Source organism: Rhinolophus hipposideros (genome assembly GCF_964194185.1).
Source record: "Rhinolophus hipposideros genome assembly, chromosome: 23".
Taxonomy (NCBI): Eukaryota; Metazoa; Chordata; class Mammalia; order Chiroptera; family Rhinolophidae; genus Rhinolophus; species Rhinolophus hipposideros.
Genome location: NC_138069.1, coordinates 19,003,030 through 19,029,315, shown reverse-complemented (window position 1 = coordinate 19,029,315; position 26,286 = coordinate 19,003,030). Strand labels below are relative to the sequence as shown.

The window sequence follows — 26,286 nt, the reverse complement described above, 5'->3', positions numbered from 1 at the left end:
CCAGATACTTAGTCTACAATATTACTGCCCTTTGGTAAGGCTTGTGCCATAAAGCACAGTCTGTTAGGAGAAATTACTCATCCAAATCTGCCTTTCCTTCATCTCCTGAAGAGATGCCTGTCCAATGGAATTTGCAACTCAAAATAGCTAATAACTTCCAGGAAGGATGTTCAGGCTGGATTCTTTCTCGCTACCTTTGCTTGCAGTAGAAGAAATGAGGAACAGGTGACATATAGAGAACAGAAGGAAAAGTTTATATAGTGATTTGGTTAAGCCATCAGCCTCTGGAGTCCAGCAGGCACAGATGAAAAGCTGGGTCTGCCTCTGTCAACTTGTGTGCTGCTTTCCTACCTATCTGAGCCTCACTGATCTCTTCTGTAGAAAGAGGGCAGTAACTGGGCCACTTCATTGGGTTATTTTATAGGATTAAATGAGATAAGGCATATAAAACACTTAGTGGCATTTCGGGCACATAATAATAATTCCTTAATATACGTTATTTATAACTTAATATTTAAACTATAAATCTAGAATGTTGATTAGAACTACAGAAAAAAATAATGTGAGTCTAGGATTTAGGTGATTTGAGTTCAAGTTCTATATCCCAACTTTGTTTCCCTTCCAGAATCTCAGCACAGTGACCTGTACATACCAAGCACTCGACAAATACCTGCTGAATGAATGAATGAACAAATGAAAAAATGAATGCTGACTTAAACTCTCGGGGTCCTTGGTTTCCCTTGTAGACAATGGGGATAGAATGATAGAACCTTTTGTCGATCACTGGAAGGTTGGCATGATAAATTAGAAGAAAAATGTCAAATTATGTGAGACACAAACATGTTTTGTGTCCTAATAAAGTCAGTACATACACATGACATAATAAGGTTCAGTAGTCAGGGCCTGTGCTTAGACTTGTCACATCTTTGAAAACAAGGCCATAGGGGCCACCTGTGTGACTCTGAGAATCATGTTTTCCAAGATCTAAATGTCATCTTTAGTGAGGGGATATTCCACCTAAAGAAACAAAGACCTCAATGAGCAGTTAAAGATAATGAAATCATTGGTCTGTTCTAAATACTCATGCTCCCCCTTTCCTGTTTCACTTCTGAGAGAGCACCTTGTTGTCTACTGTTGATAAGCTTGAAAAACATGTCAGGAAGGTTATGTGAACTGAAAATGTTTCTGAAGTGCTTTATGATGAACACATGTAGCTGTTAGGTTGATGACTTCACTGAAATATCATTTTTCAGTGGCAGAAACAGATTGAAGCAGAAGACAGAGACCCACACCACAGGCCTGCCCATCACTACTGGAACCCTAGAAAAAATGACATATTTATTTCCTCTAAATCTCAGTGTTCACATTTGTATAAAGAGATAATTGTATTTAGCTTCAAATAAATCCTATACAGATTTAAGGTGGTACTAATTATTGTTGTTCCATTTCATCCTAGCTCTTGAGCCAGAAGTTCCTGTCTACATGGGGAAAATGCCTCAAAAAATTGGAGCCAACTCTTAACTCAGGGCTTCTTAGCCTCAGTGGTATTGACATTTGGGGCTGAATAATTCTTTGTGGGGGGCTGTCCTGTGTGTTGTGGGGTGTTTAGCAGCCGCCCTAGTCTTTTCCATTGGATGCTAGTAGTATCTCTCAAGTCACGACAATCAAACATGTCCCGAGGCATTGCCCTGGGGACAGACACACTTGGAGGAGCTGTCCCTGCCTTCAGTGCAGATAACCCATGCAAGTCAAAGAAGAGCGTCTCCTGAAATTGCTTCTCTCATGCACCAGGATAAACCATTGACCACTGGCTGCAACTGAGAAAACTGCTAACAATCATTGTGAATCCTGTGTATATTTTAGATTTCAAGGCATTCTTTTTTCTTTTTTCCTCTCTCTCTCTCTCTCTCTCTCTCTCTCTCTCTCTTTCTTTCTCTTTAAGTAAGATACCACTAGTGACTATATGAATGAAAATGAGTTTGATTTTTACCCCGAAATCTGTGATGTTTGAATTTTGCATCAGGAGACTAGCTTTACCCAACATTTTCAAGGACTGACAGCCTCAGTACAGACAAACTATTGTGCTGAATTAAAAGTTATTAAAGTTTGTAAGCAGGGTGGTGAACACACGATGTGATATACAGATGGTGTATTACAGAATTCTACACCTGAAACCTATGTAACTTTACTAACAATTGTCACCCCAATAAACTTTAATTAAAAACAAACTTTCTAAGCAAAGTTTAGACTTTTTCCAGGCACTCAGATAGCATTACGCTGACATTAGCCACTCAACACCAATCTAAAACTTTCATGTGTATATGTACACACACACACAGACACACACACACACACACACACACAGATGTAATTAGAAAGCAACCCTTCTCTACTACCTGGCTGTGCATCAATCCTGTTTCCACTTGTGATGGATGGAGCCCACATCAGCAGGGAGAGAGTCTGAAGTAATGTTGATTTTTATTGTGCAAATGCAGGTAAATTAGCTAAAGGTCAATTCTAAGAATAAACTGACAAGATGGAGGAAGTTGCTGGGGAAAAGAAACTTGCTAAATCTTCCACATGGCATATAAGTGCTTTTAGGAGACTGATGAACAGGAAAATCACCACTCCGTGCCCCAGGACAAGCCCCTTGATAGTTGGTGGGCCAGGGCATATTTTTCTTTAGTCTTGTCAAAATAAATAAAGCAAGGATGCCAGTTAAGGAGCTAAAATTTCTTTACCCAATAAACAACACAATTTGTTCACAAACAAGAGGAACATTTTTTAAAGGTTAGGAAGCTAGGGCAGTAAAGGGATTCCACTTGGAAAGTAGAAGAGGAAAGGTGAGCAGAATCAAATGTAACATTCCAAAAAAATCTTGGCCAAATAATCTTAATTAGCGGCTCAAGTTCATTTGTTTCATGAACCATTTTGCACTTCCTTTTGGCAGCAGTCTTACTTAAACATTCATTGATGATCACGATAAGTATTAATTTAAGCCATTCGTTCTCTATTTCTTATAGAGTGTGGGAAATTGGTACCTCTCCAAAGATTCTGTTACACGGACAGGACCAGCTGGGTCGAGGAAAGCCTCCAAAAGTTTTCTATCCGAATAATCATAGTACAGCCATCTCCCATGATCAGAGTGGCTAGAAAAATACAGAATTTTGTGCCATTCCACATGAAATATGACCACTATTTTGGACTTACTGCTTATCTCTTTCTTTTGTTTTTATTCTCCCTCATGGGTTTTGCTTGAAGTTTTTAGTTAATGTTGGGGTTTAGGATCTTTGACTCTCTGAGAGCTTCATGGTCCTCCTGCTTGAGTCAAATTGAACAAACTTAGCAGTTCAATGACTCAGGATTTTGCTGGTGAAATATGACTAAATTCATGATGACCATTCCACATTCATTTTGGTGATGTTTGTATATGCAGTTAATGAATCCACCTTTGGGGCTTACACGTCATTAAATTATAGATCACAAGTTCCTCTAACTCCAGCTGCATAAGGGCCTGGAGAGGAACAATTCTCCTTGGGCAAGGTCATTATTTTTATTCTGTTGTGCATCATTAGGAGGCATCTCACTCAGAGATGTGCTCCCATCTACCCAGGGATAAAACTATATTAATGCAGGCTTTCGGTTTGATAAAAAATAAATAAAAGGCACAAGCACATACAAAATGGAAAAGAGGTCATGGTTGACAGACAGATAAAAGACAAAGGAATCATGGGAATCTATTCTCCCTTAGTCCTGGGATGGTCTTCTTTGGGCCTATTCTCTTAAGATAATGAATAATGCATGTTTTGACTTATTTGTAGTGGACAGAAAATGAGAGGAAGTGAGAGAATGTTACATTGTCCGTAAACAGCAGAGATTCTCAAAGCGAGGTCCACGGACCATCCCATCATTAAGGGTGCTACCCCAAGTGAAGATTACTTGGCCCTACTTGAAGTTTCTGAATCAAATGCTGTTGGGATAGGGTGAAGGAATCTGCAGTTTTACAAGTGCTACAAATGATTTTTGTGCATGCTGAGTATTGAAAAACACTGCTAAAAAGTTTGTAATGGAGATCACTGGAAAAAGAATCTCCATTCTAGTATATATGGCAAGATGAGGAAAACAGACATTTAAAACAAATAAGCTCTGTGATGGCATCACAGTGCTGTGATTATTAAAGTTTAAGACTCTTCTTTTAGCAGGGGTAGAGAGCAATAACCATTTCATCTAAAAACCAGAGTGATGAAAGCAATATAAATCAAACTCATTCCAGCAGGTTTCATTTGGTCTAATTTCTCTGCAGATATTAATCATTGTACAGTCCTGTACAAATGACAGCTAACTCCATTTTAACTTAGAACACAGAACAGTCACTCCGATTCTTTCTCTAGTGTGTTATTTTGACAATATAAAAGAAAATAAATAAATTGGAACAGTGGGCCATCAAGATTGCAAGACACCAATATATCAAGACATTAAAAAGAGAAATGGTCCATGCTAAACCTATAACCCAGCATGCAAATTGGCAAAAACATTTATCTGCCACAGACAGAGTCACAGGGGGAGGGGGAAACAATAACTGCCTTCATTTTTTTTTGCCTTTGAAAACTGCGATGTCAGGTGGAGGTGGCAGAGAATTCTTCCTGAAAGTTCACAGAAAGTGTCTTATTAATTCTAGTAAAGGTACCTAGAAGACCAAGGTTAGTCAAATTCCGTGGCATATTATCTTCCAGGACATGGCAGAAATACTAGTATGTAAGCGCTCTGGGTTAATCCACTATGATAACTACAGAGTTGGAAGGTTGACGTGGGGGCAAAGGAAAATGTATGAGAATCAAAGTTTGGCTTCCATTATAGGAGATCACATCAAGTAATTTTGCAAAACACCATATATGCTTTTAATTTTCTCACTAGAGCATGTTTTACTCAATACAGAAAAAGGATAAACAGAGGAATCTAAAAACCAGAAAAGCAAGAATCATCCAGAAGTGCAAGCAGTAGCAACTAAGAGGACCTAGAATGAACACCACACATCTGTGCCTACGGATAAAGACATCTCCAAGTGAAACAAGGCCAACTGAAAAGTGAAAAACTCCATGTTGACTCCCCTTTAATAAATCTGTCCCCCCAAATCCCTTGGTTGGGGGTAAATATAGCTATAGAGGAATAAAGAGCGAAGGGAACACTTAAGATTTGTGCATTGTTCCCCTTTTATTTTAATTCACCACACGTGCGTTTCCAGTAAGATAACTGTGCCTACAATTACAAAGGATAACATCACTGCATATTTGGGAAGCCACTTCACTGTATTATTTTATGGCCACACCTCAGTGCAATGTTTTTCTTAGCCAGGGGAGGGAAGGCACACTACCACAACGACCTAACAGGTTTGTTTTCCTGGTTTCCCGTTTTCCTGATGAGCGCAGATTACTTCTTTTTTGATAGTGGGTAGGAGAACTTTATAAATAATGTTTCTGACTTCAGGAGAGCCACATACCTGGAAGTAATGACCTCCCCAAGCTCCCTGCATTTTAGCACACAGGATTTCCCGGGAGGCAACCATACATGTAGGGAATCTACCCATACGATTCTGCATTCATACTATTCATCAATAGACCCATTGGATGCTCTTAGTTCTTTATATCAGCAACTTATGGCCCATGTCATAACTAATATTCAAGAGGCGAGCCACACATATTGTACTGCCCAGAATTGAACTAAAAGTTCTTAAAACAATTTGAAGTCCAGGGAAATAGACCTGAGTCAAACTGAGTACCAGGACCTCGAGAGTATTCAATCGTACAACTCACTTACCCAGAACTCATTTCCAATGTTGCAGGCCGCAGAGATGTCACTTGATAATTCCACTCAAACTAGGACTGAAGATTTCCATTTATTCAGTGCCTCCTCAGAGTTTTTTACTGATGAGGTCTGTATTCATCTCTATACCAACAGCCAAGCAAATAAACACTGTATTAATTGTCTGAGCTCTCTGGATTATTTTGGCTGGCTATCAGCCTAGAGTTGGCCCAGATGAAAAAATGTTGTTTTAAACAGATTTCCTACCACTAGCTTCGTTGACTGGGGGATAAAGAATGCCGATGCAGAAAATAAAATTTATGACAGGTCAAGGGACAGAGAAATAATGCCATGAACCTTCTCTTTGAAGTGTTTAATTTCCTATTTAAAGAATATAGTTGAAGTAGTGGGTTGACTGCCAGCATACTCGTTCTCTAATTCCTATAAGTGTGTATCTATCTTGATTCCATTAAAGGCGGGTCTGAAATTTAAGGTAGTTGGGACTTTGGCCATTTTATTTAGGCACCATCTCTTTGAAAACACTTCCAGTAGGGTTACAAGAATCATTTGAGCAAAGTGAGTTTAAGAATATTTTATGTGATTTTTTTTTTTTGCAGGATCTTCTATTATTTTGGTAGAAGAATGGTATTTTGATATGGTGTTCAAACACACTGAAAAGAATGAAGACAGATTGGAAGGCTATACAAAGCTATGTTGCAATTAAGATCAAATGTCTACTAATACATTGATACATAAAAGAACACCATTGAAATTCATAAATTAGAATTCTCTGGACAACTGAACTCCCCAAGTAAACTTCCATTTTCACTTACGTAAAACTTTAAACTCTATACAAATCGTCACAAGAAAACAGGTTTAAAGGCAAGAATTACAAAAGTTCAGAAAGATATCCATATACTAACGGGCACTGATAACAGGAATCAAGACTGAAACTCTTATATAATAAATGTGGACCAATGAAAGATTTCAAAAAGAAGCAATTGGTCATATTTTCCCCTTCCTACAGACATCATCCAGTTGCCTTTATTACCTGTGACACATATGCACACACACACACACACACACACACACACGCACACACACACACACACGCACAATAAAAAAGAAATTAGGAGTGCTTGGCACACAGTGATTGATTGATAAATTAATTTTCAGTTCCCATTGAAATGCATGAGGAATGCAAAACATAAAACCTGGTCTCTTAGTCTTCATTTACCACAAGTCTACAAAAGAGCTATTAGTACATTAATAGAATACAGAGTCACATGGCTGGATGGCTATTAACAGTTTATTTTTGGCTGTGTCTATACAGGTCAAGGATGTTATCAAGAAAGATAGTTTAGAACGTCCAAACCTTAACTTTGGAGGTCCAGTTATCTACTTGGGTTGTTCACAGACATGAGAGAAATGAAAGCCAATCCTAGTATGGACACAGCCAAATCCCAGAATCCCAAAGGCAAACACAATCGGCTACAAGAAAGTAACGACGCAGCACTGTGGGTTAAAAAAAGTTATGAGAAATTATGAGGAGGTGTGTAGAGCAGAATTACCTCATAAACAAAGAAAAGGCTGGACCCTGATTCAAGTGTGAACTGTGTGGTGTTCTTACCTCCGTCCCCATGTGGGAACGCAGAGAACTTAATGTGGATTGTGTGGCCACACCAGTAAAACATGGGCAGTAAGAACTCAGAAAACAGCGAGAGAAAGAATGTTCAATGAGGGGTAGAGACGGCTGCGTGGGGGGGGCCATTTGGTAGTGATTTCTGTGGATAGGAATGTTTGTTTAACACCAAGATGTTTGACCAGCTCTTCTCACCCTCTCTGAGTACAGAGAAAGAGCGAAATAAGGAAGAGGATTTGTCGATGATGAGCGTTATTTGACGTTAGAAAGTGTTGCCAAGAGAGAGGCTGGGAAATCTTCCCAAAAGGGTTTTAAGAAAAGAGCAGAGGCTCATCTGTTGAAGTGCTTTGAGCGAGTGCTGCTGGGGGCAAGGGCATACCCCATCGGAGGCCCAGCCCTGGGGTCATGTGCACTGTGTGTATCTACAGACTTGGCTGTGTCTGTGCTGCACAGATCCTCATGCATACAGAGTCCATATTAACCGGCACAGAATCGATTTGAGTGCAAAGTCATAGAAATCTGCCATTCCCCCACTGACCCCAGAAACCAAGGGAAAAGGAAAATTCAGAAATCCAACATAAAGCCATTAGGCCAGATCTCTTTCTACCATGTTCTCCTTCAAATGAGGGAGGTAGAAGATGAGAGAAAACCCAGTTTGGGATAAAGGACTCCCAATGCCTCTCAAAGTACTCTTACATAGCTGGCTCTCATTATATGTATGATACTCAGCATATGGGATCAAGATAAACAAACAAACAAACAAACAAATAACAAAACAAAACAAAAAAAGATTTTCTTATGCTTCCACATCCAGAAAGAAATCTACCCTGTGGATTTCTGTGTTAAGGTGAATTAGGTAAATAGGCAGTAGTGTGTCAATGGGCGTTGTGTTCTAACAAAGGTGTATTGTTAGTTGTTGTTTTTCTTTTCAAATAGGAATTTCTTTTAGGAGATTGCATTCAAAATGCTCCCACAGTTTGTTTCCTCTCCCACCCCCCAGCCCTCCCCTATAGATGATACTTCCGTAACAATTCAGATTGCCAAGGATGTTTTCTCTCAGGGAACCGATCTGGAATTTTGATCTTGAGGAAATCCTGGATGCATTTTTCCAGCTCTTCCTCAATGGAGAGCTTTTCCTTCACGGCTTTTTTTTTGCTGCTCATGTTCGACTCCCTGGAGCCCGAAGTTAGAGTCCGGAGCAGATCGCTTTTCCGCCGCATCTCGGACTGTTGGATCTGCTGTACGGGGCCCTTCTTGATGGGACGGTCCAGAGTTTGGATGTTGGTCTGGCGTGTCACAGGCCCGCAGATGACCGTCTCCTGGGGAGAGCTGGCCTCGGACTGGCTGTCGCAGCTGGAGGTGGAGAGGTCGTTGCAAGACGTGCCGCTCTCCCCTTCTTTGTCACCCTTGCCGTTCTTGCAGCAGCAATCGCAGTGCGAGGACGACCACCTAGAAGGCTCACCTGCAAGGAAGCACAGGACCCAGAGATTAATGCCAGCCGGCGCAGCTGCTGAACACACGCACACAAGCATCCATAAGCATGGCGTTAGAAGCAGTGGTGTCGCACTCAGGATGGGCTGCTACAGCAGCACTCAGAAGCCACGTCTCCTGAGGCGAGGAGGTTAGTGACAGCACGTGATATAAGAGGAAATACAGTAGAATGCTTAAGCCCACAGGCACTGGTGTCACAGAGCCCTGGGTAAGGACACTCAGCTATCCCAGTTACTAACCTTGTGATGGTGGCAGACCCTTAAATTCTCAAAGCTTCGGTTTCCTCGCCTGTGACATGGGGATGTAATTTTCCTACTACCAGGAGTTGTAGATGAGAGGGTTTAGATAAGTCATGTGACGTTCTTAATACACAGTAAGAAGTCGGTAAATGCTAACCCGTTTTACTGTGGCAGATGTTAAATCTTAATCCAAAGCTCCACGCCATAGCAGTCAGGTAAGCGGAATGACTGCTGTCGGTCAGGGAGGGCTTGCTTTGTGCCTGTCCCCATGTAAGCTCTGCACACCCATCAGCTTGTCCTATCCTCATGATAATTCTATGAATTCAGTAGCTCCAGACAAGCGAACTAAGACCATGAGAGTTTAAGTGACTTGCCGTACTTTGCACAAATTGTAAGTGGCAGAGCTAGGATTTGAATTCAGATCTCCGAAATACCATACCCAAGGCAACTAACCAGTGTCCTTCAACATTCCTGTCTATACAATTCCTGCTTCTCCTTTCAAATAACATTCAAAGTTTACCTTCACTCTGAAGTTTTTATTCACCTCTACTCAGAAAATATGTCCTTTTGCCCCTCCGAATTATAGTTGTGTTTTGCTTTTTTGTTTGTTTATTTATTTGTTTTTGGATGTGTCTCTATTATTGCAAATATCACATTCTGCTGTAATTCTTTTTTACCTTCTGCATCTCAGCTACTATATCATGCTCCCTGACACGAGCATCATGGAGTGTCTATTGCTGTAATCCCAGCAAACAGGTCAGGGAACAGTGTAGAAATTCAATAAAAGACTGTACCCACATAATGATTTTAAGTACCTGGATCCAGCCATACCTGAAGCTATCAGGGGACTTTTCAGTTACATGATCCCTGAGTTACATGTAAGCCACTGTGAGTCCTTCTCTCCCTGTTCCCCTGAGTCCTGACTCACTGCACTGAATCCTGCTTTTCGGGGGCAGAGCCATTTGTCAGATACACAGTTGGTGGCTCCTTGAACTAGAAAATTCACACTCGTGGCACAAAGACATTTCCTAAATATCAGTCACTGCTCCCAGCCTCCCATCCTCTAAACAGCCACAGTCTTCTTGGAGTCATGAACCCAATACTATTTGCTGTTCATATATTATGCACTGGGCCCTTCATTATAGTCCATTGCACTTAAGCCATAAAAAAGTAAAGGGACACAAAACCCCTTTATGATACTAATATCAGGGACAAGGATAATGCAGCATCTTTATATGTTTTATAGGAGACACAATTTTGATGAGCACACTATCTTATTCTCATAAATAATGAGTCACTTTATAATAAGATTGCACTTTATTGCCATTTCACATATGGTCAAAGTAGAGGAAACCTGGGGTGGAAAGCATAAGGAAAACTATGTCCTGTCTTCTGGGACAGTGCCTGCCCTCTACATATCTAAATGATTTAACAATTTATAGCAACTTCCCTTGATACAGTTTTCCAGAGAGAGTAAAACAAAAATGTCCCCGTAAATCACAACTCCAAGAGTATCTCTAATGTGTACCCATTCTTCCAAACCACTTTTAAAATGTGACTAAGTAATCACTGAATTTATATACCCATTAAATGCAATGCGACAATCCATTTAAGCAGAAGGAATCACCACGGCACTAATGTGCTAGTTATCCTAGGCTATTACAAATCCATGTCTTCCATGCAACAGAGACCATTCAACATGTACCAGCTGGTGACTGAAAATAACAGCAACAGGGGATGGCTGCTGTCTGCCAGCCCTGGGTTTGAAGAGATCGTTTGTATCCTTTAGAAGGAGAATCTGCCTCAACCTCTCTACACCCGGCCTTCCCCATACTAATACGACTCAATGGAGAAATGGCTCCAATTAATTGGGTCAAGAAAAAGTATTTGCACCAATCCAGAGTTGATTTAGTTTGATCCTTTTTGAGGAAAGATCAGATATTGAACTTAACCTTAAAAAAAAAAAAAAAAGAAAAAGAAAAAGAGGAATAGAGGAAAGACAGAAAAGAGATGGAAGAGAAATGTATGCTAGGATATGCCTGCCTATTATCTTAAACCAAAAAGACAAAATATGTTGGTCACGAACCCTGCTGAACCAACAGAAATGCCAGCCCTGTGTTTTTCTGCCCAACAGCTACCTTCCCTGTGGTGAAGTCATTCCAGTCAGGGGACCTGGAGGGAAACCCAAAGCTTTTCTAAAAGCCATTGAGCAACACAAACACCATCGTGGGAGGGAGCCCTGTGTATTCACGTGGAACTGCATGCAGCCCTCCACTACTCATCAAGCCCACACCCTGGCACAAGTGCTTTTCCCTCAAAAGCTGGGATGGTCATGGAATTATATGTCAGCTGGGGTCCTCCAGCTGCAGGCAAATAGAAGTCTGACTTTCCACATATACTAGGCGCTATCACTATTAAAGGGAAATTGAACAAAATTCTAGTGGGGCCTGTCATACTACCACATGCTTCAATATTTTAAGAGAACATTTGAATGTTTTACCATTTTGGCAAGACAATTCATGAGATGGCTTCTGAAGTCTATATATTATGTTTAAATCAAGGGAGAAGATGGGATTAATACAGCCTAGCTGGAGGTGCTATGTGAAGAACTATAGTGAAATCTGAAAACTAATCAAACGTGAGAAGATAACCACCTATTTCTTTTCTGGAGGGGGCTGACTACCCTCTCCCCAAGAACTCATACACAAGCAGAAGATTTTAAAAACTGGAACAGAGAAGTAACACACAGAGAAGTAATGGAAAGTTTCGCTCTCTCAGTCCCATTGAGATGTGCCCGCCAGTCCTGGAAAGTGTAGAAGAATCTATGAAAGGTAACTCAAGGTATTCAAGAATACCTCCAAATTATAGCAAATAACAATCTCACGAATACCTTGGTACTTCAAATTGCAACATACTTTTGCTCCCTGTTTGCTGAGGTCTCAATACTGCCCATAATAATTCTCTCCATTTGAGGAGAAAATTGGATACAATTGATTAGCCAGATGTGGGGAGAAAAACATGTCATTCTAAGAAAAGTTTGATTTATTGATGTTAAAAAAACAACAAAACAATCTATTGCCTTTTTGGGGTTTATTAAATAATTGCTGGTCAAAGGGCCTAATATCTCCACCTTATTTTAAAATAGACCATTGATGAATTTGTTGGATATTATATCATTTTTGGTACCTGGCACATAACAGAAGTTTGATAAATATTTGGTGAATGAATGAATGAATGAATAAGTCAAGCACACACATTGAATTATATCAAGTTGATAACATAGCAGAACAGACTTCAGGTTCCAGAGTCAGGACCCACAATTTGTTAGCTTGGATAAATTACTTCACCTCTCTGTCTCAGTTTCCTCATCTGAAAAGTGTAGTATCTTCCTCACAGAGGTTTTTGGAAAATTACATGAGACAGTTTATGTAAAGGTGTTTCGTGGTTTGCAGCCTCCAGTAAGCATTCCATTCATTCATACCTACCTGTTCTAGTATAAGCCAGACACTGATTACATGAGCAAAACAAATGAGGAGCTCGTTAGATATGATTATTATGTGTTTCCACAACCAATTCTAATGTCTGGTTGGAGTATCATATGATGAAGGACACTAATGCTATAACTGGACTCATCAGGAAAATGCATACTGAGCATTCAGCCATGTCTGACTTTGGTGTAGGAGCAGAGACCAACCACAAGCACATACAGCATCTGGCACACAGTGTGTGACTGGGGGATTGGTGGGGAAGGAAGCCTCCTTTGCAGTACAATGCTTAGAATTTCACAAATCAGATGGATGAGTCTTCCAGGATAAAAATTTACCTGAAGACACGTCAACTAAGTTGAAACCCAGAACTGTGAAGAATTTGTAGTTTGGATTAAATGGGGGAGGGGCAGGAAACTCACTTGCCTGAAGTCCTTAAGGCCCAAATCTTTCAACGTTTTACAACTTGGAAAAACTGAGGACCAAACAAGCAAATGGTACAACTGGACTTGGTCCCTTTGCACTGCAGCTCTAACCGTGGAAGTCCTTACCGATAAAAAGGAAGTAAAAGATGAAAGACTACAGAATAGTTCTCCCCTATGAAAAATCTGAGCTGAGCTGAGCACAACATGACTTAGCAAACTCACAAAGTGCTTATGCATTTTTAAAAGAGGCAGCTCTGCAATCTACCCACACTTCACGTTCCCCTCCTGCTATTGGTGTGCACACAATGCACATCATTTACAGCCACAGCTGTAAATGTCTTCTCTGTCAATGATGTAGGAGCCTGCCCGTCTGGGAGCTAGGTGGCCAGATTTAATTTATTGGGGCTGCTGAAAGACGTTCTTAGCATCCCAGTTGAAAAGTCAATAATGGCCAAATTGATGTTTTTATAATTCTGCTAACCTTGGAAAAGATATTGCATACTGGAGATTGGGAATACGCAGGCTGTGCTAGCTTCCGGGAAAAATGCATCTTCCAGCTTGACAATCATCATTTCTTGCTTGTAGTTGACCTTTCTCCCCTCATGGACATTTGGTCTTAAAGAGCCCAGCAGGGGTTCCTCATGAAGAGGGGCAATTTGGGGCAAGAGCCGACAGTTAAACCATCCATGTATCTGTCAGGACCAGTGAGGAAGACAGATACTCCACCTGTTACCTTAACAGGGAGAATTTAATGGAAGGAATTGGTTCAATAGATACTGAAGGAGTGAAAATGCGAAAAAAGAAGGAAAAAAAAGGTGACACTGAAGAAGCAAAGATAGTGAGAAGTGGGCAGCTACTACTCTTGGTGCTGGTGAGATAAATAAAAGCCTTGCACGAGTTCTCCTTTGGAGGTGGCACCCAGTTGTCTGAATAGCATACACTACCAGTTAGTGTTGCTATTTCTGAAGGGGCCTGAGGATTATAGAACAAAACAAAATCAGGTACTGGGACCAAATGCTTCTGGGGGAAATAAAAGATGGGTTGATGCTTACGAGCAGAAGCAGACAAGGAGTCCTTCCTCGCTTCACGTGTCACAGCCTTCCTGTAGCACCCCTATGGATAGAACCTAACGGGAAGCCAGCTGGGCAAACGAAAAGTGTGGTTAGCTGAATCCCAGCTCGTGTCATACAGCATAATAGAGAGGGGTGGGTTTGGAGCTGGGAGACAACAGGTGAATAACTGCACACTCACCTTACCCTAGATGCAAAAAAGAAAGGCAGAGCAATGGAGGCGTTAGGAGAAACAAAAGAAAGCTCTCGCCCAAGTTTCTGCCCTGCCCCGCTTTCTTATATGTACTGTAGGGTTTTGCATTTGCTCTTCCTTCTGCCAGTAACACTTATTCTTCAGATTTTCATCTGTTTAGCTCTTTTTGTCCTCAAGAGCTTGGCTTAAACCTCACTTTCCCCCAGATCAGCCTAATCTAGCTATTCACCAACCCAATTCAGCCAGTCCCAATCTCTGGCCCGTTTCTTTCACACCATCACCACATGTCATTATGGATGTGTTTTTAGGTTTATTTGTTTAATGTCTGTTTCCCACACGAGAACGTAAGGCCTGTGCTTGTCCCCTTCTGAATCCTAATGCACACTCCAGGGCACATACAGGCCAGGGTTACAGCGCACCTCATAGATGCTCAGGAAATACCTGCATGATAAATGAATGGGAGAAAAAAAACAAACGATGTATATAGAAAGTCATTTTTTGTTTAGAGTGTGTGTGAGAGACAGTGAACCTCCCACTGGAAAAAAAGGATTGAAAACTCTGACATGCAAAGATCACTGGAATGGAAAACAGTTAGGAATATCACTAGACATTTAATACGCATGTGACAAAAACATGCTGGCCAACAGAGATAATGGAAAAATCCATAAGCCTATCCAAAATTGAAAAATTGCACATGTAGTATGTATGTATGTGTATATATATGTATGTGTGTATGTATATATATACATATATATGAATATATATACTTTTTTTTCATCAATCATCACTCATAATTATTTACTGATACATATGAAACTATCCCTAAAGGCATTAAACAACTTAAGTAAAAATTATCTTCCCTAACCATTCAACCCATCGTCTCTAGTAAGATAATTTTCCAATTTGGTGATACTTAAACATACCCTCCTAGCTGAGTTTTCTCACCTATGGGGTTTCTCTCTAAATACAGCAATGCCATGGTTTGTATAAGGCAATACACTGTGACTTTTGATTTCCGGGTCTAGTGCCTTGCTCTATTTAGTGTTCTTTGATGATTTCATTTTTTTGCCCTTTTCTTGCTTTCTTCCTCCTCATTGTACCTCCTTCTCTTGGTCTCAGGAGTCTTCAGCTAAGATCCTACTTGATCACTTGCTGCTCCAAAATTCTCATGTGCCTGTTTTACAGGGAAGTTCCACGGTCCATCCTGATCCCTTTTCCTCTCCTGTCCTCTTCCTCTGGGGCACTTCCTGTTTCATTTTTCTTCACCCATTTTTCACAAACTTGAACAAGTCCCTTACACAACCACCGACACAGTTCACCGACAACTCCTCTCTGCCAATATCTAAGGGTGTTTTGTGTCTTAGAATGAAATGCATATGTAATCACTAAAACACCCTTCTTGTTCTTCAGGGAACTGCCCCTTCCCTATTCCATGATGTCTCAAAAGGGCCATCAACCATGGGACCATGCTGAGCCACAAAGGGAGGACATATGGCCCAGTTTTGAACTTCCCATCCCCCAACCAAAGTGGGTGATTTAGGCATTGGCATGTGATCCAAGCTGGATGAATCAGAGTCCTCACTGGGACTGGTATTCTGGAACTTATGGGTAATACATGTTCTATGATGTGGGGGGTTGCTCAGCTAGGATGTAAGTCCAGTGGCCCTCTTCCCTACCAGCTGGAGGACATTCACGCAGAAAGAAGCCACGCAAGACAGGCAAAGCTGAGAAATAGTCAAGAGACAGAGACCTATATCTAGTAGTGTCTCAAGCTGGCCTTGTTCCTAGGCTTACAGTTTTATAAGCCAGGAAACTCTCTTCTTGCTTAATCCAGTGAGAGTTGATTTTATGTTACTCACAACAAGGGTCTTGAGCACTTGTGTAATTCTGGCATGAATGTTGGCCAGTGCTTTAGAGGGCAAGCACTACTACTTTGCGAAGCTAATTTATAGATGACTTATTTCCTGTCTGGAATGGCAGCCTCTTTGGGGCACTAGTCCCAACAAATTTGACTAACACGCTTGAGAGACATACTAAGGCTCTCCTGCCACTTGTTTTATATAGTGATCCCAACAGTGAATAAGGGAATAGCTGCCCCTCTAACACCAGAAACTTAGCATAATAATAATAGATATTATTTATTGAGGACCTCCTATGTGCCTGTTATTTTTGCTCTCCACTTTGCCTAACTTAATCTTTAAAACAAGCCATTAGGCATGTGTTATTCTTCTTTCCTTATTATGAAAGAGGAAACTCAAAGTGGTTAATTATCTGATCCAAAGTTATAAAGTCGACAAGGGGCAAATTACAAATACAAATCCAGGTCTCTTTTAATGCGTGAGCATAGTGCCTAGAATATATCCAATGCCCAATGAATAATAGGTTTTAAAAGATAACTGATTACTTTACTTAAAGGGCAACATTAACATTAATCATAATATATGACATATTTGAAAGGCAATTTCAATACAGGTAATTATATAGGTAATCTGTTGTTTTTTCTACTTTTTTTTTGATAGACAGTTGACCTAAAGCCCACCTTCATCAGTGTCTCCACTTTCAACTCTTATTATGGGCTGCCTACCAAAGAATTGATCCCATTTGCATAGATTGGTAATATTTAGGAAAACATCCTGATGTACAAATCCATAATATATGTCTTCCTCTGGCCCTGGGGCAAGGATTGCCATACTTGACCTGCAGTGACTTTAAGAGCAACAAGAATTGCTGAAAGGGAGGAGGGGGCAAACTGTGCACTGTAATGATAGTTCACTGTTACTCCTTTATATATGATTTTCCTATTTTTGTTAAATCACATTCACTGCACACAAATACACAACCTCAGAAGATTGCTCAACTCACCCTTCTCATTTAGGGAGAAATATCCTTCAGTTGTGGAGCCCACCATTACACCTCCACACTTACTTCACTTAAAACAGTCGTCCAAGTAGTTTGACAGATGTATCCAAAAAGAAATAAAAGCAAAGGGGTACAACCAACATAAATTAGCGCTAATGATTTCCAGACCAGAGGGGATGGGAAATAAATAGTATAATCCCTGTGATAACCATGGGGAAGTCAGATCGAGACACACTTGGGTTCTGCATTGTTTGGTTTTTGGTTATCAAATATATCCTCTCTGCACTGATAATTAGACCACTAGTACACACTCTTAATTGTTAACATTTGAAAAGTAGATGGAAAAGAGCTTTTATAAAAGATAACCAAAGAGTGGTGTAAGATGAGAGTTCAGTTTCATTCTTTTGCATGTGGCAGTGCAGTTTTCCCAAAACCATTCATTGAAGAGACTGTTCTTTCCCCATAGAGTATTCTTGGCTCCCTTGTCAAATATTCATTGACTGTATATGCAGGGGTTTATTTCTGGGCGTTTGACTGTGTTCCATTGGTCTGGGTGTCTATTTTTATGCCAGCACCATACTCTTTTGATTATGATCACTTTGTAGTATAGTTCAAAGTGAGGAAGTACAATCCCTCCTGTTTTGTTCTTTCTCAGGACTGCTTTGCCTTTTCAGGATCTTTTGTAGTTCCATACAAATTTTAGGATTTTTTTTTCTTTTTCTTCTTCTTTTTTAATTAAAGTTTATTGAGGTGACAATTATTAGTAAAGTTGTATAGGTTTCAGGTGTACAATTCTGTAATACATCATCTATATATCACATTGTGTGTTCACCACCCAGAGTCAGTTCTCTTTCCATCACCATATACTGAATCCCCTTTCTGCTCATTTACCACCTCCTGTCCCCCTTACCCTCTGGAGGATTTTTTATATCTATTTCAGTGAAAAATGCCATTAGAATTTTGATAGAGACTGTATTAATTAAAAATGGATTAAAGTCTTAAACATAAAACCTGACTCCATAAAATTCCTAAAAGAAAACAGGAGAAAAGCAACTTGACGACTGGTCTTGGCAAGGATTTTTTAGATATGACATCAAAAGCACAAGCAACACAAATAAAAATCAATTAAGTAGGACTACATGAAACTGAAAAGCTTTTACACAGCTAAAGAAACAACAAAACAAAAAGGCGACCCACAGATATGTGATATGGCAAATCATATATCTGACAAGCGATTAATATCCAAAATACATGAAGAATTCATATAACTCAATAGCAAAAAAAAAAAGATTTGATTTAAAAATGGGCAGAGGAACTGAATACACATTTTCCCAAAGAAGACATACTAATGGCTAATAGGTACATGAAAAAGGTGCCAGGGAGAGGAAGAGGCTGGGGAGGTGGAGTGGAGATGAATGACATGAGTTCAGTTTGGGATTCCTTATGGGCCTACAGAATATCCAAATTGATAAATCCTGATCTCTTTCCTCACAAACACTGTTGCAAATTCCTTTTTTCCATGTGTCTATTCTACTTCTATGAAACTCCCCTTGTTTCAATAATTCTATATGACAGACATGCATCCAATCCAAGTAGGTGTACAGAGTGGCATGCTGTAAAACAGAAACCTTAGCAACATGAATACAGGGCATCTTACAATGTTTATAAGAAAAGTAATTTTACTCTTTGTGCTACTTTTGTCTTTCATTGAATTATAAGTTTTTGGAAAGTAAGTTCCCATTTGATAGAGTTCCTGGCTGAAAATTATGCTTATTCTACTTTGATAAAGATTTGAGAAGAGCCACTCCTTAGCAGGTAAGAAGATACTATAAAACCTAGTGTTTGTACAATACTTAATATATTATAAAACCATTTCCATTCATGATACCTCATTTGACCTTAATATTGATTAATACTTATTCACTCAGCACTCAAATAATATTTCTTTGCTTTCTGCTTGATACATCAGATGCAAAGGTCCTGAGGTCAGAAGAAGATGGCACATGCGAGGAACAGAAAGAAGACCTACGTGTCTTGAATGTGCCAAGAGAGGAGCAATGGGAGAAGATGAGGTTAGAAAGAAAGAGACAGGGGCCAAATCTTACAGGGCCTCGAAGACCACATTTGGGGATTAGAATTTTATATCAGGGCATCAAGAAGGATGATATTAACAGGGGAATTACATGATTTGTCTTTATTGCAAGCTTACTCTGACTGTTCTCTAGAGAACAGATTATAGGTGAGCACGAATGAAGGCAGGGAGGCCAGTTAGGAGGTTATCACAAAATCCCAGCAAGAGATGATGGTGACTTCTAGGCGTGGAAATGACGAGCAGGGACTCCATGAAGTAGATTTCCTCGTTTCCAGTTTATAAATGAGAAAAGTGAGGCTCAGAAAAATGAAGGATTTGTCTAAGCTGGGTATTAGAGTGGAGAAGCTTTCTGTTTTTAAGTCCAGTTCTTCCCCATTATTCCATACTTGTGTCAATGGCGAAGGCATCTGAAAATATTGATTTTTTTGTCTGCATCTTCAACAACCAATTAGTTTTTGACAGAAGATGCTCTCGCTGTCTCCGGCTCTATCCTGTATAACAGAATACTTACTTGGTTAGTCCTCCTGCTGGTCTGCACCTGCCGGGGTTGTTTGATTGACTTCAAAAATTAGGAGCCTGGAATTTAATTCTACAATCAGGAATCATTATCTTGTTTGTAAACAATGAGAGACGATGCTAAATATGCATTCCGGTTCATTACTGCCTTCCCGTGTACCGTCTTCACTTTCTCATTTCCATCATCTTGTCACATCTTAACACCTGATTGTGTGTTCTCTACAACAGGGAGAGAGAACACAGCTGCAAAAACATAGAAATGCAAGAAGACAGCCCTATATTCTATCGGGTTCTTAGGAACAGGAGCCAAACCTGAAGTTCAAACACCGTTGAAAATTAACAGACTCTCAGTATGTTCAGCTTTCTATCATTTTTTTTTTTTTTTTGGTTTGTACATTAGGTTTTTATTCAAGGGACAAAGTTTCTAATAGATTTCCATTACAGCCTAGCCCCTGAAGCTAAATAAGTAAACAAATAAACACACAACCAAAAAACAAAAACAGTAAGCCAAGTTCCATTAAGGTCTAAGACATTTGGATTTTTCTTTTCTCTTCTCTTTCTCTTCTCTTTCTCTTCTCTTTCTCCTCTCTATCTCCAATCTTTCTCCTCCCCTCCCCTCTCCTCCCCTCCCCTCTCCTCTCGTCTCCTCTCCTCTCCTCTTCTCCTAACAGCAGGACCAATGAGTAGTTAGTAAACATCATGGATTGGGGCTTCTTTATCTACAGAACAGCAGCCTCTACAACAGAATTCTTGGGACAGAGAAAGAAGGCTCCATGTAGCTTATTAAATACCAATAATTTACATATGGCATAGTACAGGCATTGTATAAATCAAGTGGCAGTACATGAGAATGGCAGATTCAGACAGTGCTGAAGAGTTTGGGCCATGACATCAACGTCAGCATGAATCACCCTTTTACTTAACACTTGTTTGACTTGAGCAAGTTGCTGAACCTCAGTTTGCTCACCTATAAAATGAGGGCAATAGCAGTACCTGCCCCATGGGGTTGTTTGAGAAGTAAATGCAAAGTGCTCTGCTTGGTGCTTTGCTCCTGAAATAAATATATTTGTCACTGTTGTTATCAGTTCTTCCTCTTATTACTAATAACATATAGTAAGACATATGATTATTAATCATAAAGAATTAACAATTACTCATGTATTATTACTAATTATTATGAATTATTCCTTATTCTTTTTCTCTCATGTGAAGAGAATGCATTATACATTTTGAGCTTTGGATCCCTACTGTACTCTACCAAATAGAAGTCCGTCTGACCAATCCCACTGGTGAGAAGATGGCTGGCCTGGATTTCAGGTGACGGTGAAGGCTTTAAGCAAAGGTCCCTCGGTGACACGGCCAGGCAATATACTGCCCCAGTCACAGTCCAAGGCTCACATCCCAAGCTCTGATTTAGTACCAACAAGTTATGTGGCCTTGGCCAAATTCCTACAATTCCCCTATTGTTCTCACTCCTCATTTTGATAGTAGCATTACCCTGCTTACACCTTGCTAGGTGATCTCCATCAAATGAGAGTATTCACAAAGACATTTTGCAAAATTATAATGATAACATAGCATATAAAATTTGAGGTAGAATTTGTATTTTTGGTATTATAATCATTCTATTGTCTGTCTTCAGTTTGGTCTCAATGGCACTGGGTGATTCTCCTTAGCAGGACAGAGACTCTTGATCTGCTATTTGATTCTCTCCTTAATCTGGTCTCCTTCCACTGACTAAAAGTATTCCTTAGTGTTTGTACATTAGGTGTCTTGCCTCAGTTGTCCCTTTTGCCTAAAATGTCATTTCCATCCTCTCTTCCCTTTGTCTGGGTAACTCATCAATGAAGAGTCAGCCTAGTTGTATCTTCTTCGGGAAGCCTCCTGATTCCACTATGCCCAGCCCTAAATACCCCTAGAGGTCGAGTTATGGACCCTTCTTCTGCCCTCCCCTTTCACCTGGGGCATATCTCTCTTGCACTTACAGCATACAGCATTGTGTTGTCTCTGTGAGTGGTTCCTCTTTATGAGACTCTAGGAAACTTTATCAGCAGGAAACATGCTTATCTATCTTCTATCCCCACAGACAGTGAATAATGCGTTTTGGTCCTACATTAGGGCAGCTACTGAGTCACTGGGCTATAGGACTTTTTCAGCTCCATTATAATCTCATGACGTTATCATTGATCGAAATGGTGTTACATGGCACATGACTGTCGATCAATGATTGCTGCCTTTCTGTTACCAGTTTGTATTTCATCTGGGCATAGCTGAATTTGTTTGCTCAACTACCTCACTTGAAGCTTCAACTACTCTTTTTATCTGTAGCTATGTACATCTTTTATTTATAATATTTCTGCATTTCCCCCTCCTCTCAGATCTTTAAATACCGATTTTAAATAAATAGTCTGCATAGCATAAGATTTGTAAGAGACGATTGAAGGAAAGGTAATTTCAAAGTGTCTATCTTTTTAAAATACTCATCTTTCCAGTTATTACAAGAAGCTGTATTTTATTTGTTTTGCATCCACAGAGAAGGGAAAAAAAACACAGAGAGAGATGTGATTTAGTCTCAAAAACAGTGTTACGAAAATGAATTCAAAAGCCTAGGTCTACCCAGCTATAAATGTATCAGTCAAAAGTACATTCACTTAAATGAAGTCATTGAATCATGCTTTAAGGAAAACGAATAGTAAACCTGAGACCATGGCAACTTATCTTCCTGGACTGAAAGAAAAATAGGCAAGAGAAGTGTGATACGCAAATTGCATTGTAATATGCCCCCTAAGGAGTCTAGCCTGGGATAAATTGTGTGTGTGGGGGGGCAGGGCAGGAGGGGGAAGTGGGTGGAGAGGGTATGATACGAATGGAAAGGAACGAAGTAATAGACCAAATCAGAGAGAAGAAAGAAGCACATAGTGAGTTCAGAGACAGGCTGTGTTTTCAGTTATAGTTAATTTTACTTGAAAGGAAAGCATGCATGTATTTTCTTCTAAGTTAAAATGTTAGTGTTAGAGGTCAAAAAGAAGTACACTATTCTCATGCTACGCCTATGGTTCAAAACCCCAGAAAAGTTATACTGTTTTGTTCGTGTGTGGGAGTAGAAACATAGAAAGCATTTAAAGTAGTGAATGTATATAAAGAATTATGTGTGCCTTTTTTGGATATACCTAGAGAAAAGAGTTACGTTCCAAAATCACACTCCTGTTCCTATTATGTGAGGATGCTGTGTACCATTTATTTAGTGCTATGGGTAGAAGATCATGCAAGTTTGGTACAATTTTTAAATGACATGGCATGAGACATGGTGATAGCTTGCAGTTTATCTTTGGATCAAGTTCACATTTTGAGCACTTGCAATGTGAGACACCAATTTTCCTTCCGTGATGCTGTTACAGAAGAATCAGGCATGTACCCAGGACACCAGGAAAACTGTTCCTGGAGAAGCGCAGCTGTGTTCAGGTATTCTCAGACTAATGCTCTCCCAATTTATGGAAGTCCCTTTCTTAAAAATAACAATAAACAAACAAAAAACATGGCCTGACAAAGCTTCCACTTCAATGAAATGCTTGATTGCAATGCTTACTGCTCTCTTTGAACATTGCCAGTCTTGTCTAGAAGTATTCCTTCCCCTTTCTTCACCCAGCTGCTAACCGTTTAGGTTGCTACAATGTCTAAGTCCCCTGCTCAACCATTAAGGTCAACCCATCCTCCCAAACCAACTCTCTCCATCCCACTACTAGTTCAACTAATTGTGCCCTCATCCCATTGGTTAGTCAGAGGTAACCAGTAGCTGGGCCTTGTCCCTTGACTCACAGTAAACTAACTGAACTTCCTTCTCTGACTTTTCCTATCTATCTTCTCTTGCTCTCCAAATCACCTGCCTCTGTGATCTCTACCACAGCAAAGGCATGCTCTATTATGTTACAGAAACTGGATGTGCCTTCCCTCTTGTCCTATGATGCTGGGGTACCACAATGAGTTTATCCATTAAACAGGGAAGTGGATTCTGGCTAAAAGAGGAGAAGGAGTTTTGCACTTTGGAAAGGAAGGAGCCATGTAGAAATAAAAGAAAGTTGAGTGAGACGCTCCCACTTGCCTCTCTCCCATCTGCTCAGGATTCAGGGGTGTGCATGCTCCTTAAAGCTGCCATGTCCAAGAAAAGTTGGAAGGGCCTGCTGTGACTCACAGGGAAAAGTGGGAGCCAGTGGCCTCGAGAACCTTTCAAAACACCAGTTTGTACCAATCACTCAAAGCTTAAGGCCCCTGGTAGGCTCTAGATTGTAAACTCCATGAAACCAAAGGATTTTGTCTCTCATCTACTGCTCTATCTTCAGTGCCTAGAAAAATATCTGCACATGGTAGACACCAACCCAAAAGTATCTGTTGAGTCAATCAGTATACTGTACTGGCTTTGGCCATTTAGGTATCTCTATCCCCATATTCCTGTTTCAGGAAAGCTTAGGTTGAGTAGCCTTTTACAGGTTTAAATTTCCCCCAAAGAAATCACCAGATATTTAATGATACTTTTCCCTTTCTTGCCAAAAAAATAAAAAAAATAAAAAATAAATGGCATTACAAGTAGTAAGTTTTCCTAAGTTCTTTGTGAGGGCAAACAAAGATCTGTGTACATCTTTCTCAGAATGATGTATCCCACATTATTGCAGACATAGAAATATCCAATACTCTAAAAGTTTGTATGAGAAGTATGTTGAAAAGTTTTGCCTGCTTGCCACAGAATGGTGCTCCTGAAGCACAGAGGGTGTGGTGCCTCAGGTGAGGCAAAGGAGCTCTGAGTAGATGCTGTTAGCACTGGTCAAGTGCCCAGGAGCAACTATGCAATGGGTGCGGACCCTTCACCCCAGTTTGAATGCAGATGCCTGGTTGTGAACAAAATCTCTGAGGGGCTGGGGAGCAGGATCCACATCATCTCAGATATTTGAAAAGAAAAAGGAGGAAATCTCAAGCAGAGGGTTGAAACAGCTGTGGTGACTTCAGAGTACGGTAACTTAAAAATGTGGTCTTACAGCCTTGGGAGTTTTAACAAAAGGGCAGCACAGTCAGCCCCTGGCTGGTCTCTGCTTTTTTCGGAGACTTGAAACTTCAGGCCTATTGGGTTTTTCAGTTTGTTCATTTCCTTGTCACTGTGAGTATCTCTCCATCAAAACTATGAAGGCTGGTCTAATGCTTTCTTAAAGGGAATTAAAATGGTGGCCTAATCCAGAGAAAAGACGTGACCCTGATTTATGCAAACAATCCCCTGGGAAGGCCATGAAGGCATTTCATACCTCTAGGGTAGGGAAGAGAGTATGATATGAGAAGGAGCTTTTTTCTCAAAGTTGAGTTAGCCATGAGAGATCTTTATACAGGGAATCCCAAGACTTCCTGTAGAAACTGTAATGACTTTAAAAATATTGGGTTCTATTGACTCATTGTTGATTTCTCTAGCGTGGCTGGCACACTAGTTAGAACAATGGTGTGCCAACGTTCTCATCAAAAGAAATCTGAGAGATCAGTACTCCTTGATCCCAATTCATGTCTCTTCCCCATCTGCTAAATTTACTGTTTGACAGGCTCAATATTATACTGACAGTCTTTCCATGAGGTCATACTGGAATCAAAAGGGGCCACCTTTGAGACCTTAGAGAAATTAACTCTTGCAAAGGGTTGGCACATTTTAAAATCTCAATTCAAGATTAAGTCCAGACTGAAATCAGTAGAGTTAATAGCTACTACAGGATATGATATTAGAATTTTGATGGAAGTCCTCTCCTCTTCTGCCCAAAATAATTATTTTACTAGCCAGTCAAGAATTCTACCATGATGAAAATAAGAACACTAACAATTACTCAATGCTTAATAGTTTATCAGTGGGCTTCATATAGCTATAATCACATTTTATCCTGTGAAATAAATTGTGCTTTCTTCCATTTTCCAAATTAATAAATTGGGATTCATCCTAATTAAAGATATTTCCCAAAGCTCCACAATTAGTGTGGACTCAAATTGGGGGCTTCTGACTCTAATCTCATCACCATTTCTCAAAGCATTTTGTCTTCAAGAATCTCCTATGAAAATACATACACACCATAAAGACATGATGAAGTAAGGAGAGACTGACAACTTAGGGTGAAACAGCTTCTTTCCAACATGAAGGTGAGAGGAAGACTAGAGGAGAGGGATATATTTCAATCCCTTTTGATTGAGGGAGGGAAGGTGATCAGACTAGGAAGTGAAAGCATGCTGGTTAGGGGACTTCAGCAAGGGACTCTGAAGCCTCAGAGGCTGCCACAGGCACAGGGAGCCTGGGCATCACCTCAGAGGAGGAGGGATATGGGCACTAACGCGGCAGGGGGGTGGGCAAGGATGCAAAGACAAAAAGCTGTCCCTTCACAATCTGTCTAGGATGAGTTTGAATTATAGATCATCTTCCCAACAATGCAAAAAAATGCAGATAGTTCTCTCCTCAGGGAAG

At 40.2% G+C, this 26,286-nt stretch overlaps 1 protein-coding gene across 2 annotated transcripts in view; it reads right to left on the bottom strand.

Moving 5' to 3' along the window:
* Nucleotides 1-1,902: 1,902 nt before the first annotated feature.
* Nucleotides 1,903-26,286, bottom strand: part of KCTD16 (potassium channel tetramerization domain containing 16) — a 224,389-nt gene continuing 200,005 nt past the window's right edge. For both annotated transcript variants that reach the window (XM_081036000.1, XM_081036001.1), the window contains exon 3: nucleotides 1,903-8,903. In XM_081036000.1, the coding sequence (XP_080892126.1) occupies nucleotides 8,449-8,903 (455 nt within the window). In that variant the 3' untranslated portion in view covers nucleotides 1,903-8,448. The remainder of the gene's footprint in view (nucleotides 8,904-26,286) is intronic.